This window comes from Strix uralensis, chromosome 25 (assembly GCF_047716275.1).
Source record: "Strix uralensis isolate ZFMK-TIS-50842 chromosome 25, bStrUra1, whole genome shotgun sequence".
Lineage (NCBI taxonomy): Eukaryota > Metazoa > Chordata > Aves > Strigiformes > Strigidae > Strix > Strix uralensis.
In genome coordinates, this window is record NC_133996.1 from 5,414,214 (window position 1) to 5,430,099 (window position 15,886).

General features: G+C 49.9%; 2 protein-coding genes across 2 annotated transcripts; both read left to right on the top strand.

Moving 5' to 3' along the window:
• The first annotated feature begins 2,027 nt into the window (after nucleotides 1–2,027).
• On the top strand, nucleotides 2,028–9,040 carry CNR2 (cannabinoid receptor 2). Its single transcript, XM_074894257.1, has 3 exons — nucleotides 2,028–2,180; nucleotides 6,443–6,725; nucleotides 6,992–9,040. The coding sequence occupies exon 3, from the start codon at nucleotides 7,059–7,061 to the stop codon at nucleotides 8,106–8,108; it is 1,050 nt and encodes a 349-aa protein (XP_074750358.1). The 5' UTR covers nucleotides 2,028–2,180; nucleotides 6,443–6,725; nucleotides 6,992–7,058; the 3' UTR covers nucleotides 8,109–9,040.
• A 735-nt stretch (nucleotides 9,041–9,775) lies between these two features.
• Nucleotides 9,776–15,019, top strand: FUCA1 (alpha-L-fucosidase 1). The gene is made up of 8 exons (XM_074894301.1): nucleotides 9,776–10,122; nucleotides 10,845–10,979; nucleotides 11,204–11,341; nucleotides 12,025–12,130; nucleotides 12,569–12,769; nucleotides 12,976–13,166; nucleotides 13,988–14,087; nucleotides 14,794–15,019. Exons 1-8 carry the CDS (start codon nucleotides 9,776–9,778, stop codon nucleotides 14,932–14,934), a joined length of 1,359 nt encoding a protein of 452 aa, XP_074750402.1. The 3' UTR covers nucleotides 14,935–15,019.
• The last annotated feature ends 867 nt before the right edge of the window (nucleotides 15,020–15,886 follow it).

A 15,886-nucleotide genomic window follows, 5' to 3' on the forward strand; every position in this document is an offset into this window, starting at 1 on the left:
CAGAAAGACAAAAGCAGAACATGATCTTTATGGGCATGCAAGGCTGATTATTGATCCCAGATGTTGACCTTGGTATGGGGGTTTCCCAAAGCAGGGCTATTCACAGCTGTGTTAGCTGCAGCCAAGGGAAAAAAATCCAAGCTAGAGGGGAACAAAAAGTCCTTACATTACAGAAGTCAGCCTTTAATGGTTTTCTTTTACTCTGGCAGGACAATTTTTGCTATAAAAGAGAGTTCAGAAGCCAAATTACAAGCTTCTAGCTATGCTGCAATAATAATGTTTCTTTCTTACAACATGCACTCCTTTGACAGAGCAGATAGAGGAAACTTGGGTCTGTATTTCACAGGATCCTGCTGGATATGAAGCTGTGACAGAGGTGAATGGTTTGGGGCTGAGTGGTGCTTTTCTAACTCAGGACTAGTATAAAGTATCTTTCTGTTTTTCAGTAGCTCTTCACAGTCTCGTGTTTGTTCTTGCAAAGGAAAATCTGTAGGTTCATGGGAACTGAAATGGAAGCCGTTATTTTTCCAGACAGATAGCCTGCCTCTCCTCCTTTGCTTGTACAATTGTCCGTGATGCCTTTCAGCTTTATTGTGATTTCCACACATGAGATCCAGAGAGGGGCTTTGAAAACCACCCAGCCCTGAGCAGCATCAAAAGGGGCTGACGGGTCCCAGCCGTGCCTGAGCGCCCCAGTGAGCAGGGGAACCCCCTTTTCTGAGCCAGGGGCCAAGAGGAAGAGCTGGGTTCCCAATTCTGCCGCTTTCTCAAGCGTCCGCAGGCCAATGTCCCCGCGAGTGTTGCGGGCTCCCCTGGAGAGGGCAGCCGAGCATTGCTGAGCGCGGGCGCACGGCTGAGCTCCAGCAGCCGCTGGAAACTCCTGAGCCACAAATAAAGGCTGAGGGGAAATAACATGAAACAAAGATTTGGAGAGCAGGAGATGTAATTGCTATTCAAAACCATCACGAATCCACCAAATGGGGGGAGCTGGGATCCAAGTGGGAGGGAAGGTTGAGTTCCCGCTTGGGAGAAGACAGGTTGATGGGGCTGTGGGAGGAGGTTGCGGCTGTTCCGTAGGATGCCAGAGCAGGACCTGCAGCGGGGCAGGGTGCATTCGGGGGTGAAGGAGCACAGCCCTTCCTTTGCAGCCAGCACAGCGTGTGCTCCCTACTATAGGTTGTATGGTCTTTACACAACCATAATGTGGCCAATTCCTTTGGGATTTTGGGCAAACTTGCCTCTACCCACCAACACGGAGCGTTGAGTAACAGCCGATATTCTCCCTGGTGCTCTGGTGTCACCCAGCACTGTCCCTGCTCTCCAGCAGCAGCAGCACAACCTGGAAATAACCAGCTACAGGCTGGTGCTGCCCAGCTGAGGGGAAGAAGTGGTTAGCTGTGAGGAAGGATAGCTGGGAGCAGGTAGAGCAGAGACCTCAGCCTCTGCAGCCCTGGGTCCACCATGACCACAGCAGTATGATTGTGTAACTTAAGACCTTAAGCCATTTCCTTTGCCTTCCACTTGCAAAGAGAAAATCACCTTACTCTTCTGGCATTAGCAGAGCACATCTGTGTACAGAGAAGTGGCTTGCCCACTTGCAGGGGCACAGAGAGGTGGGGTTCTTGCTGTTAATGGCGCCGGTGAGCATGCAGACAGCAGATTTCTGAGCTTGCCCTTAGACCTGCACACAGCTAGGTATATCCAGATTTTTCCATGTCTGCCTCCTAGCTCTTTTCCTTCCCCTCCTCTTCCACTTCCCTAGAGAAATCAGGAAAAGACCCTGAATGTCTGTTGCCTCAAACACTTCAGGTACATGGAAGAATCGGAGGGACTGAGCAAATTATTTCAGCGAGTCGGAGGGTTAGGGTGGTTGTGAGATGTGGCACTAGCAGCCAGAAGCAGAACACGAGACCCAGAGGGGAAGTGGGGAAGGAAAGAAAACCTGACACACGTCCACCAAAAGAATGCAAAAGAGAGCAAGAAACCAGAGGAAAGATTTGTGCTGATGGATTTCCAGCCCAGGGGAATAAAACAGAATGGTATGAGACACCCAGATGAAACCAGAAGTGATGTGAAAGGAGAGGGAAGCAGGCACCATCCGCAGCTGCACAAACTGCCCTGAGAGCTGGAGGGATGGGAAGCCCCCAGGCATCCCCAGCCCACGACACAAGCAAGAGGAGGTGAGTGGTTTGCATTTGCTGGCCCGTGGGGAGATCATGCAGCCAAAGATCCTTTTTCTCGCAGTAACACACATCGTACCTTTGAGCCCACGGTGCTGACATGCATGCATGGGGAGACTCCGCGGCGCAGGGTTTTGCACTGGGAGATTCCCGGTGTTATTCACAGAGGGTGGGAAAATTGTTATTTAGAATGAATGTTTCCTTAATGAGAACATGAAAGGTAAGTGTTTAAATAACAGACTGGGGACTAACTCTTTACAGCTGGTTTTAGGAAATATTAATGTCAGATATATCAGAGTTATTTCCAAGCTCGCAAGCATGAGTATGATACGAGCTCTCAGGCTGAGCATTCTGCTCGAGTCAGTGTTTATTATGACTCCGCGTGTGGTTGTTTTGGTGGAGTGAGAGAAGCTCTGATTTTCCATGCTTTGTACCCAAACTGGCACTCGCAGTGCTGCTCTGCACCCACGCACCCCTGTGCTTCGAATGCTGTCACCCCAAGCACTCACACATGGACAGGACTGGACTCTGAATAGAAATAAAGCGTATAATCCTCAGTGTGGCACTTGTGCTAGCCAGTTCTTACACCAGGGACTTAACTCCGCTCAGAATTGTTTAATATGGTTGGAGGGACAAACCGGGATGAACAGATATTTCCAAAATAACAGCAAAACTTCTGCAACTAAACCAAGAAATGTGTACAAACGAAAATATTTGTAAAGCAAAAGATATTTTACTTTTTCAGCCAGTGAAATGTCCAAGCGTTAATGAAAATTTTTGCATCGATCCCTTCACTTGTTCATATTAGGTGATCACTTAAGCCATTTGATTTTATTGTAAAGATCAAATCCGTCAGAAATTCTGGCGACGAAATATTCAAGACTGGCACTTTCAGAGTGCTGCAGGCACATTGCACTGGCTGATTGCAGCAGGAAAATTTAATTTGATATTATCTAAGCAACCACCATGTTAACTTATTAATCACAAGGATTCTGAGATGTCTCTGTAAATGAAGAAACCATCCCAAGTGATATCAGAAACCGTGCTGCTGCATGCAAGGCAGTGTCAGTCTGACAACTGAAATCAATTGCAGCAATGCACTGAAATGGAAAAGGACTTTTTCACTTGTAGATTTAATTTCCACTGAAGCCACGGGGGGTTATTAGCTGGAGTGAGCGGACTCACAAGCAGATCTAATGGGGGGAAGGTTTCTCTGCTGCTTCTGGGCACTTTGCAGTCAGTGAGGCTGTATCAGGAATATATTGCATTCCCAAATATCTTATCTGCATTTTGTTCCTAATAGCTGGGCTTTTTGTTCATTCACTGCCTTGCCTCCTTTGCTGCCTCCTGGGGCTATTGTTATTGGCACTGTCTGGGGGATTCTCCATTGCAAGAGATGGGGTTTCCATTGCTTTATTTTGGCAGAATATTCCCCACCCTGGGAGATCCTGCTGACAGGAGACACTTTGCTCTGCTGGGAGGAGAGTTAATCCTGTGCAGAGGCCCAGGAAATCCCTGCTTGGATCCTACAGCTCCCAGGGACCCCGTCCCTCTGTGCTACAGCCTCCTGGCTCTGAAGGAGGATGAGAAGCCCCTTCACTCTTTCTTGCTGAGCTGAAATGTCAGCCCGGTGGGCAGGGACTTTCAGGACTTGGTGGGCTGGTTGTGGTCAGGATGCCCAGTGGTGCCTGGGGCTGTAATTCCCAGGGAGGTGGAGCTGCTGCCCCTCAGAAGGGGGTTTCCACCCTGGAAGCGGGACTTGCCCCTTCAAGGATGCTGCAGATCAGCTCTCCCCTGGGATCCAGATAAGGGCTGGCTTGTTTCCTAGGAGCTGAAGCATGCAGGAGGCAGTGGGCATGAACAAACAAATGGTTGAATCCAGGAGCCCATCTGACAAGAGAAAAATGTCCCCTGGGCAGGAAAAAGCAGCCTTATGGCCAAAAAACCCAGGGACAGGCAGTACAAGGAGAGGGGCTCTTGGCACTGCCCGTGTTTTCATGCTCTGGAGCCTCTACAGAAGAGATCTTGTGCTGGAGCAAAGCCCTGTGCTTTCCATCACAGACACGGGAGCTGGAAGGAGGATTTGGGGAGCTCAGACAAAACTGCAAAGAGATTCATCCTTGTCATTCAACCCGAGACACAACAGATGTGGGAAGAGAAGGTCTGGGCTGACTGGCTGATTGCTACGAGCCCAGCACAATATTTTGAACCTGAGGGCTTATCTGAAATATGTCAGCTTAACCGAGAGAGCTGCACCAGAACAGTGTATCAGGCAGTGCAGGAGTTATTTTGCCATTACAACCAAATTCTCTCCCCATGCAACATAACGTGAAGGATAGCATTTTGCTGGCCTTCAGTCTCTTGCCTAGTGTTCAGTACAGTTTCCAAGCTCCTCAGTATGTTGGTTGGACTTTGCACAACTGCAGTTACTCAGAATTTAAGATGGTCCTAGGAATACTGGCTGCAATTAATAGCCGGGGTGATGCTGGAGTCTGCTTAATTAAGAGATGTCTTGGTTTGGATGCTGGAGTTTTGGCTGGGGAGTTTTGGATACTCGAGGAGGCAGTTGCTGCCCAGGTGGCCCCTGGTGAGCCCTGAGATATGTCAAAGTCCATCTGCCCACTAAATCCATCTCTCTCTGGAGGGAGAGATGTTGTCAGGTTTAATAACAGCAGTTAGCAATTACTGCTGCACTTGGGGTGTTTCTGCGAAAAGCTGCAGGAAACAAGAGTGCTGAGATTAGAGTGTAACATCTCCGGTCCTGCACGATTACCCCATGCCAGAGCTGATGTAAGAGGAGAGAGGCTTGCTGCAATGCTGAGCCACATTTCAGCCCAAAGTCCAGGCCTCCTCCAGTCCGATATGCCAAGAAATGCAAATCAGGGTTGAACTGCTCTGGCTCTAACATGCACCGAACACCCTGCAACTGCCGATGTTTGAGCCCCGACAGGCAGGCAGGAGCAAAGTGTGGGACTCAGGCTCTTCTCCGTGACCTCCTGGGCAGCATCTCAAGTGCTCAGGGGTATTTTGCAACTGCTGTAAAACACAGAAATAGTGATGAGTGTCAGGAGATAGGAGAATCAGCGGGGAAGGAAGTATTGAAGACAGGTATAAAATACTTGCCACTGCTAAGATGTTGCGGACAGAGGCTTTTAGCATGTTGGTCACTGCTGGCTATTGTCACCTCTTAAGACAGCTGTTGCCTTTGCTGAAATTCAGAAAACAGACAGAGAAACCACAAATGGTTGGCTACAGGTGGCTGGAGCCCAGCAGTGCAGCAGCCCGGCCCCTGCACCGCCTGGGCACTCGCTCCACTCCCCGGGTAGCTGTAGCTGTCACACGTCCCGTCTGCTGAGGCTCGTGCATTTTGGACATTTCTTCTTTTGAAAGAGAGCTGAGGGCAGGGACAGACAGTGACTTGTTTGTACTGGGGGAAGGGGAACACTGTCAGCTCAGTGCTTTCCTCCAGCAGCAGGAGCTCATGGTCCCATTGCCTGGATGTGGGATCCTGGATACTCCAAGCCAGGCAGACGCTTTCAGGAAGAGGGGTCCTGTGCCGTGGGCTTCTGTAGCAGGTCGGTACAACCTGCCGGTGCACGGCACTCGGGACACAGCATCTCTCTGCTAATAAGGCAGCTTTAGTGTATCCAACAACCGCCTCGTCATCTGCTCTCTATAACTCAGTCCAGGATGACCTTGTTCCCCCTGGTACATGAAGCAGCACAAGGCAGCTGAGCCCTCAGTGAAAGTACATTTGGTTTAAAACACGAGTATAATCAAGAGCAAGAATGGGAGAAAAATAACGTCTGAAGGACAAGCTCGCCAGTGTAATGAAGATGAAGGGATTTAAATGCATTAAGCTGCAGAAGGGCACCGAGCAGCTCAACATCTGCCTAGGGGAAAATAAGGCACTTCCCTCTATCACATCTCTGATGAAACTAAAAATATTGGTAAAATTAACCTAATCCTGGTCACAGACAGGGGTTCTTAGGTTCAGGTGGTCTAACTCTTTGCATGTCCCCATTTTGATGTCCAACCAGCACTCTAATATTGATGTTAAACAATAACTTTTAATCACTCTGACCACGGGACACACTGACTCACAACACAGGGGTTATGGGGGGAGAAATGCAACTTTAATGAGGCTGAGCTTTATAAAACTGCAATGAACAAGCTTAAATATAAAACCAGTCTTGTCATTTTATGTGTTCAAACAGCTTTGGTGAAGAGTAAATGTTTCAAAGTGCACTTTGTGTTCCCAGATGAGCCGCACCGAGTCCCCGGCAGTGCAGTATCCCTCGTCCTCCTCCATCCCAGCCATCTCCCGGGGCAGCATCACTCAGACGGGCTGTTCTCAAGGGCCTGTCCCTGGCCACAGCATGGTGTCACCATGAGCAGCCCCTTCCACCGCTGCTGGCCCTGAGCAGTGAATCCCAGAGGGCTGGTAGGAGCTGGCCCAGGATTTGTACAATTCTCAGCGTTGCTGCTTCCCTCTTGTGGTGAGGAAACAGCCAGAGAGACGGACGGGTACGGACAATGGACGGGGTACGGACAACAGACGTGGTATGGACGTGGTACCCATGGGCTGTGATAGACGGGTCTCAGCCAAATCACTGGTGGGACAAAGCCCAGATATCTGCTGGGAAGAGGTGGAAGCTGGCTCCAGCATTTGGGCTGTGAACCTGAACATAGGTCTCCCTGTGCTATTTTCCTTTTGTTTGCCTCCCTCTAAAGGGAGGGATGTGTCTGAGTGGGTTGAATTTATTGCTCGTTGTGCTCCTGTAAGTCCTCTTCATCTCGGTCTTTTTCAGAGCATCTGAAGAAGGGCAGAAGGAAGCAGAAAGGCTGTCCGCAAGCTCCTAGCTCCAGTTAATTACAATGGATATTTGTAAGATACCTGAAAACTCCTCCAAATGCACCGTGAACACTATGGAGTGCTTCATGGTCCTCAGCACACAAGCACAGAAGATAAGCATTGCCACGCTGTGCGGCCTCTTTGGGACATTGTGTGTTTTTGAGAACTCTTTGGTGCTGTACTTGATCTTCTCTTCCCCTGGGACCAGGAGAAAGCCTTCCTACATCTTTATTAGCAGCCTGGCCTTGGCTGATATCCTGGCCAGCATCATCTTCGTCTGCAGTTTTGTTAACTTCCATGTTTTTAATAAAACTGATTTCTCTAAAGAAACTTTCCTGCTGCAGCTGGGAGGGGTGAACACATCCTTCTCTGCCTCCCTGAGCAGCTTGCTGCTGACAGCCCTGGACCGTTACATCTCCATCAGCCGGCCCTCCGAATACAAGCTCCTCATGACGAGGAAGAGAGCGTGGGTAGCCCTGGGGGTGCTCTGGGTGACATGTGCGGCCATTGCTTCCCTGCCCCTCCTGGGCTGGAACTGCTGCACGCTCGATTCGACCTGCTCCGAGCTGTTCCCATTTGTGGATGGCAACTATCTGTCGAGCTGGATCTGCTTCATCATGGTCCTGCTGGGGTGCATCGTCTACGCCTACGCGCACGTGCTATGGAGGGCTCACCAGCACGTGGCCTACATGGAGAAGCACCAAGCGCAGGCAGGAAAGCAAAACACCAGGATGAGGATGGATGTCATGCTGGCAAAGACCCTCGTCATGGTGCTGACTGTCCTTGTGCTGTGCTGGTCTCCGGTCCTCGTTCTTATGATCTACAGCATCTTCGCCAGGCTGAGCAATCACCTGCGCAAGGTGTTTGCCTTCTGCAGCACCCTCTGCCTGCTCAATTCCATGGTGAACCCCATTATTTATGCCCTGCGGAGCAAGGAGCTATATTCCTCTCTGAGGATGGTCTTTTCTCGGTTCAGGAGGCAGCTGAAGACCTCTGAGGAGAGCCCAGAAACAGAGACCACCCACAAGTCCTCCGTGATAGAGACTGTCTGCGAGGACATGCGCGTAACATAGGGAGGCAGCTGTGGAAAGTCTGTGCTCGGGCTGGCAGAAACAGTCTGATCACTTTTCTTTTTCTTTTCTTATGGAGGTCCTGGGAGATGAGGGATCAGGTGCCTGTCACAGGGCCAGCTCCCGCTGATGTTATTCTTAGATGCTGGGACATAAAGTGCAGAGAGTTACATAGACAGGCAGTCCCTGAGCTGCAGAGATACCGGTGCCACATCAGCGTGCCAGCCATGAGGCAGAGGATAATGCCATGCCCCAGAACAGAAGATCCTGATATTTTATGACAACTATTCCTGCCTGGCCTCCCACCTGTTCACCAGCCACCTCCTAACCGATTTTTGTTATATTCAGTGCTGTCTTCCTTACACTCTCTTAAAATATAGCTACCTTCAAGTAAAACACTCCACAGACCTTCAGTTTCTGTAGAAATCCCCAGGCATCTTGTAACTCTCTAAACCCCTTAACTGGGCACAGGCAGAGTCATACAAGCACCACCAGCAAAGTGATAATAGCACATCACTACTTAGCAGAGGTACATACCAGTCTTGAATGCCATCCTGGGTGTTATGTGTTAACAGCACAGTGACAAGAGGTCATCAGGTCCTGGCAAAGGTGGCAGAGACACCACCAAGTCGTGACAAGCTCCTGCTGACAGTGAATGGCTCACTGCATCATGCGGGAGCAGGACTGGCAGCAGCAGGAGGTACCTCTGCCCTTGCTAGGAGACGTGCAGATGGTTTCTCTGGGCTTGTTTGCAGATGGTCCTGACTAATTGTGTCTCACAGCGTTTAGGATCATGTTGATTTTAGCATCTAATTCTTTATGGAAAACTGAAATGCTCTCACTGTGGCTGATGGACTCTGCCATAGTTGAGGATTTCGAGGTGGGCAGGACCCTGCAGGCAGCACATTTCTTGCAGCAAATTTAAGGAAGGCTAACCTGTGCCACAAAGGTGTTTGATGGGTGTTATGTGATTAAATATTAAAGCCATTTTTCAGCCTTTTCTTCCATTAACCTCTGGGACACGAACTCCTCCAGGTGATAAAATTAAGCCCAAGCTGGGGCAGATACTCTGAGGATAAGGAACTCGATAGATTTTTTTTTTTCGAATTACACAAAAGCAGCACCTTTAGGTGTAAAACCTGCAAGGAGAGCAAAGTGGGACAGGGCCCTTTGCCAATGCCCTGTAGAGCAGTGGGGCTGCCAAATGCCTCTGACGGGGCTGAGCCTGGCCCGGGACATGGCCACAAGGCCCTTGGACTCTGCCCTGTTTCCCCAGAGGATGCACCTGTCCCTCACATGTGGGTTTTGGAGCCAGGCCCCAGGCCTGCTCTGGCTGCACGGGAGGGCCAGGGGGAGAGGGGTCTTATGGAGGCTGAGCGGCCATGGGGCCAACCCCGTGGGCTCTCTCCTGGCTCCTCATGGGATGAACACAGAGGCTCAAACCGTAGGATGAGGCACACAGGCAGCGATAGTGGAGCAGAGCCGGGCTGGGAGGGAGAGAAGGAAGAAGGGAGGGAAGAAAGGGGCCGCCAGCCCCGCTGCCAGGCGGACCGCAGCCTCGAACCCGCGGCCCCTCGGTAGCAATGGCGGTGCCTCGGTAGTCATGGCGGCGTCGCGGCGCCGTTGCCTCGGTAGCCATGGCGGCGGCCGCGCTGACGTCACGCGGCAGCATGGCGGCCGGCGGGGTGCGGTGGCTGCTGGTGGCGCTGCTGGGGCCGGCGGTGGCCGCGCCGCGCTACCGCCCGGACTGGGCCAGCCTGGACGCGAGGCCGCTGCCGGCCTGGTTCGACCAGGCCAAGGTGGGGGTGTTTGTGCACTGGGGGGTGTTCTCTGTCCCGGCCTGGGGCTCCGAGTGGTTCTGGTGGCACTGGCGGGGCGAGCACCGCCCCGACTACGAGCGCTTCGTGCAGCACCGGTTCCCGCCCGACACCACTTACGCGGACTTCGCGCCCCATTTCACCGCCCACGACTTCCAGCCCCGCGAGTGGGCCCAGCTCTTCCGGCGGGCTGGTGCCAGGTCAGTGTCAGGTCCTGGCCAGGGCTGTTGGGGTCCCTGAGGGGATGGGGGCAGTGAGTCTGGGAGATCCCTGATGGGGTGAGGGAGCCATTTCTGGGGATCTGTGAGGGGATGGGGGGTCCCTGAGGGGATGAGGGAGCCATTTCTGGGGATCTGTGAGGGGATGGGGTGTCCCTGAGAGGATGAGGGAGCCATTTCTGGGGATCTGTGAGGGAATGGAGGGTCCCTGAGGGGATGAGGGAGCCATTTCTGAGGATCTGTGAGGGGATGGGGGGTCCCTGGTCACCCAGCAGATGGGGGAGCCATGTCTGGGGGTCCCTGAGGGGATGGAAAGGCCTGGAGAGGATGGGGGGCTGTCCCTGGGGTCCCCAAGAGGATGCAGGGGTTCCTGAGGGGATGGAAGGGCCAAGTCTGGGGATCCCTGAGGGTTTGGGGGACCCTGAGCAGTGCTGGAGATCCCTGAGGGATCATGCCCAGCGTGCTGAGAAGATGATGGGCCTTGCTACTTCCTAAGTCTCGATTTTTCATACTTGTCCAGCATTAAAATCCATTAATAATGTCTATTATTCCTGTAGTCGCTTCTAAATTTAAAGGGTAGTGAAAGGGGGCTCCTCCCAGCGTGGTTATTCAGGCCCTTGCTTTTTTAGTGACTGGGTTTGCCAGTGAGGCTGGGGAATATCTTAGGTAGTTCCTTTGTCATCCTGATCCTTTTTTTCCCTCAGGTACGTGGTACTGACCACGAAGCATCATGAAGGCTTCACCAACTGGGGGTCGTCCGTGTCCTGGAACTGGAATTCTCTGGATATGGGGCCCCACCGAGATCTTGTAGGAGAGCTGGGACAAGCCCTCAGGGAGAGGTACGGCGCTGCCAAACTGTGCTGTTGCTTTCACCTGTGTGCATTGAATTCTCCTGACTGTTCTCGGCAAATAGTGGAAAACAATGAGTTTAATATGAAGAAAGTAGTGCTTGCAAAGTCATGAAATCTTCTGTGAAATAATAATGCCAAGTAATCTAATCTGTCACTGGTTCTTAATCCTTACTGCTAGCCTAACTCTTTCCTCTGTGTTTTCTGCCTTTCAGCAACATACGCTATGGACTGTATCACTCTCTGTTAGAGTGGTTTAATCCACTCTATCTAGCTGACAAAGAAAGTGACTTCAAGACCCAGAACTTCGTTTTAAAGAAGACCATGCCAGAACTTTATGATCTTGTCTTAAAGTAAGAGCTGCAACCAGTTAGGAACCAAGAGCATTTCCTGGTTTCAATACTGTAGAGAAAGATGCAAAGTGGATGCAGAGAAGAGAGGTGACAAATGTTAATTTTTTTGCCAAGGCAAATCTGTTCACTTATCAGTAATGATTTGTGGTAATTAGAAAAGGGGTTCACATTTGCCCTGTGGACAGTCTTAATTTGTAGAATAAGGTAGGGACAAATTTTTCATGCAAGAGCCATTCCCTTTAATACTGCCTTTGTGCAGGGTGGCTTTGAAAGTGGAGCAAGCTGCTTCGTGTTTAGCAGAGTAGAGGAGTGACTTTACTGCAAATTTATATCTTTGCCTTGCTTCCCCTTGTTCACAAAAATACGAGGCTTGGACACATGTTGCTCAGAATATCCGTTGTCCCAGGAAAAGAATGTGCCTCATAATTGCCTTTGAGGTGCAAACTTCTGGTTTTTGAAAGAATTGCATCCTCTCTTGAGCCATGATCAACACATCGTTCTTTGCTGCTGCAAGAACCTCACTTGAAGCTTTGTCTGAAGCAGAAAGTCATAGCATAAAGCTCCTGGTAACGTCAGTAATAGGAAGAGGAAGTGAAGCTAGACTCCAGACGCAAGAAACACAGTGCTTCCTTCATGCTAGGAGAAAATAAGCCATTTTGAAATAACATTCATCTCTCTGTTAGATATAAACCAGATTTGATTTGGTCGGATGGAGACTGGGAAGCTCCGGAGTCATACTGGAATTCGACCTCTTTCCTTGCCTGGCTTTATAACGATAGTCCCGTCAAGGTATCGCTTTCAGCTACCCCGCATGGCTGCTAGCATTTTATGGGTATGGAAGGTCTGGCAGCAGTGAGATGTGAGTATGATCAAATCAGAAACCTGCTTGGCAGATGCCAAATGTGCTTTATTCTTTTGAAAAAAACCAAAGAAGCCTATACTGTGCTCCTCTGAGAAGACTCTAGTGTCCTTTACAGCACACACGTGGGAGGCTCAGAGGTGAGGAACCTGGTTGCCTCAACTTCTACCTGAGTGAATAGAGAGAACTTCTCCCAGAGAGGGATTCAGCCTCCTCTGGAGGATCCTCTCTCTTTCCATTGATTACCCAGGGGGGTTTAGCTGCCTTCCTCCTAACTTAGATGCCTTTGCTAACTTAGCGGGGGGTGAATGCAAGCTGAAAAGTCCAAAACAAAACATTCTCCCTACTGAGCTACGTTTCTTCTTTAGGACACTGTTGTTGTTAATGATCGTTGGTGTAATAACTGCTCCTGCCATCACGGAGGCTTCTACAATTGTGCTGACAAATACAAGCCAGGGACCCTGCCAACTCACAAGTGGGAGATGTGCTCCTCCATTGACAAGCTCTCCTGGGGCTATCGAAGCAACATGAACATTGCTGAGTTAATGGATGAAGCAAGTATCATTGAGGTAAGAAATCTGAAATCAACAGGTGTGGGGGAGTTACTGAGAATTAGAGGTTTCCTTCATCCTTCTACTTGCAGAAAGAGTTGTTGTGTTTCATACAGTCAGGCTGGAGTTAGAGGAGCAGCTGATGAGGACAAAGCCCTCCTCGGGTTTCTTTGTTGTCAGTAGTGAGAATAATGCAATTTGTTACCTTGATTTATCTGGCACAGGAGCTAGTGCAGACTGTGAGTTTTGGAGGCAACTACCTTCTCAATGTGGGACCTACAAAAGAAGGGGTGATTGTTCCCATCTTCCAAGAAAGACTTCTGGCCCTTGGGAGGTGGCTGGACACTAATGGGGAGGCAATTTATGAATCCAAGCCGTGGAGAGTGCAGATGGAGAACAGCACAGACACAGTCTGGTAAGGACTCCGTTGCTCAGTACCATCTGGGCTGGGACTTCCAGAGCTGACATTTCTTTCTTATTTGTTCTTAAATTGGGTATGCTCTGAAGTGTTGCCATCAGGTGCAGATGGCGTTTAGGTAATATCCTGCCACTGGAGTGCTCAGTTACTGCCCCAGGGTGTTATCTAAGGAATATTTTGCTTGAAAGAAGAGAATGAAAATGAAGACTTAATCCATCTTGCTTGATCTGAAAAAAACACTCTTCCTTTAAAAAAATTTCCATGCTGCTCCTGTCAGGATTGTTTAAGTAGTGGTCCTGGCTAGTCTGGATTGCACAAGTGAGTTCATGTAAACACATACAGTTTGTAAATGTAGTGATACTTGCTTTTAAGCTGTTATATAATAGTACTAATCACTGTTACCAAACTGTTAAGATTTATGCTGACTGAGAAGGGCATAGTGAGTCAGGAGCCAGAAATTGCTACAAAACAGAGTTATTTTTCTTCCTCAAGTGTGCCCTAGTGTGTTGAGTCTAGAAATGCAGAGCAACAATCGGGATAAGGCAGCATATCCACTCTGTTGACCAGAAGCTGAGGCAAGGACAGTTCTGCAAATGACATTTGCTTTTAAGAAGCACAACGGACTTTGTTTGGGTTTCATCAGCCAGTGCTGACTGGATAAATGGTGGGTCCAAAGTGACAGATTTTGGAATGAGGGGAAAGTAGGTGACCCCTGTGCGGTGACAGTAGGCAAGCCGGTGTTCTCTGGAAAGGTCAAGCTCATGTCTGGTTCTCTCTCTTATGAGGCTCTTGACCTTGCTGAACTCTTGCTCTCTTAGGTACACTTCTAAGGGACCAGCTGTCTATGCCATCTTTCTGATCTGGCCTCAGGACAATGTTTTGAAGCTGTCCTCGCCCACTTCATCCCCAGCTACACAAGTAAGGAGCTTGAAAAAAAAACCATAACACACTCAGAGAGCCCGTTTTGGGCACATGTGGGCTGGGAAGGTCCAATCTGACTTCATTGGGAAACTGGGCAGAGTGCAGAAGTTGTCATCCCATACTTCTCATTCTGGGGTACTCTGCCCTCCCTCCAGGTCCTTGCAGCATCCCAGGTTATTCTCCAGGCTTTAGCTCACTGTTAACACAGAACATTGGATGGGACCTACCAGGAGAGGCTCACAGTCTGCCACAGAATAGACAGAGACACTTCTCCCCCCCAGAGGCTTTTGATCCTGTTGGCACAGGGAGGTGAAGTAAATAACAAGCCTCACACATAGAAGGGATCACTGGTATTGCATCTCAAATTCAGATCAGGTACACTGACCCGCTAATTGTAAATGTAATTGTAAGTGACGCAAATGCTGGAGTGCCCTTTGCTCTAAACAAACAGAGGTAAAGCCTTCTCAGTTAAAAAAAAAAAAAAAAAACAAACAGCAAACTCCAGTCAGATGTTTGGCCCTAAAATATGCCATCTGTTACCTTTCATGGGCTGTGAGTGATGGATGGAAATGTGCAGGACTGCTTTGAACAGGTGGGAAATGCTGTACAGAGACTGCAAACGTGTTCTGGGTGTACTGGGGTGTTCACATGGGAAGCATCTGTGTGAGCTACAACTGAGTGTTTCCCCTGCCCTCCTCTGCAGGTGACGATGTTGGGTTTTGCAGGGACTCTGAAGTGGCAGAAGTCCCCAGGTAAAGGACTGCTCATAACTTTGCCCTACATGCTTCCATCTCCTCTGCCTCCTCAGTCTGGCTGGACTGTCAAGCTTGAGGGTGTGGAGTGACGGCTGTGGGATGAAAGCAGCAATCTGCCTTTCTTTTAAATTGAGGATTTTTCATTTATTGTTGAATAAATTGTTTTTCTCTTAAGAGATTCTCTCTTCCAATCCCTTCTGCCTGTAAGTGACCTGGCTATCAGTGGACCTTGGCTGGCAGCAAAGGACTGACCCCTTCGCTCAGCAGTGGGAAGCTGGGATGTCCTTTGCAGAGACCTTAGAGTGGCCTCCCAGGACTTAAAAGGGCTACAGGAAAGGGGGGAGAGACCCTTGATCAGGGGTGTAGGGGTAGGATGAGGGGTAACGGTTTTAAACTGAAAGAGGTCAGATTTAGATTAGATCTAAGGCAGAAATTCTTCCCTGTGAGGGTGGTGAGGCCCTGGCACAGGTTGCCCAGAGAAGCTGTGGCTGCCCCCTCCCTGGGAGGGTTCAAGGCCAGGTTGGACAGGGCTTGGAGCAACCTGGGCTAGTGGAAGGTGTCCCTGCCTGTGGCAGGGGGGTTGGGACTAGAGGGGCTTTAATGTCCCTCCCAACCCAAACCCTCCTGTAATTGCATGAATTTAACAGAGAAGCCACCGTTCTGAACCGAACCTCTGAGTTCTGCTGTTTCAGTGAGATAAGATTTCCTGCGCTGATGTCGAACTTCTCTAAAAAGGGCTGAACAATATGTACTTAAATGGTGAAACGCCCCTTAACGGTGTGTGTCTCTGCAGTGCAGTTGTTGTGTAGGCCCCACAACATTGCTTACGGGCTTTATTTTGTTACTGTATGATGTGGTGCAAGAAAAAGTTGCCAAAACACCAAGAGTTTAGCACAAGCTGAGCGCCAGTGCTGGGACAGCTGCTGAGCTGGGGTTGTTGGAGCTGTTACTCAATTGACAAATAATCATCAGTAACTGACGAACCTGTGTGGACTTCAGAGAACTGGCACTGCCTGCCAGAGAGCCGCTTACTCACAGGAG

Coding starts and splice junctions, on each gene's coding strand:
- CNR2 (XM_074894257.1), top strand. CDS start 7,059: ATGGATATTTGTAAGATACCTGAAAACTCCTCCAAATGCACCGTGAAC.
- FUCA1 (XM_074894301.1), top strand. CDS start 9,776: ATGGCGGCCGGCGGGGTGCGGTGGCTGCTGGTGGCGCTGCTGGGGCCG. Junction 10,123..10,844: donor TTCCGGCGGGCTGGTGCCAG/GTCAGTGTCAGG, acceptor TTTTTCCCTCAG/GTACGTGGTACTGACCACGA. Junction 13,167..13,987: donor AACAGCACAGACACAGTCTG/GTAAGGACTCCG, acceptor TTGCTCTCTTAG/GTACACTTCTAAGGGACCAG.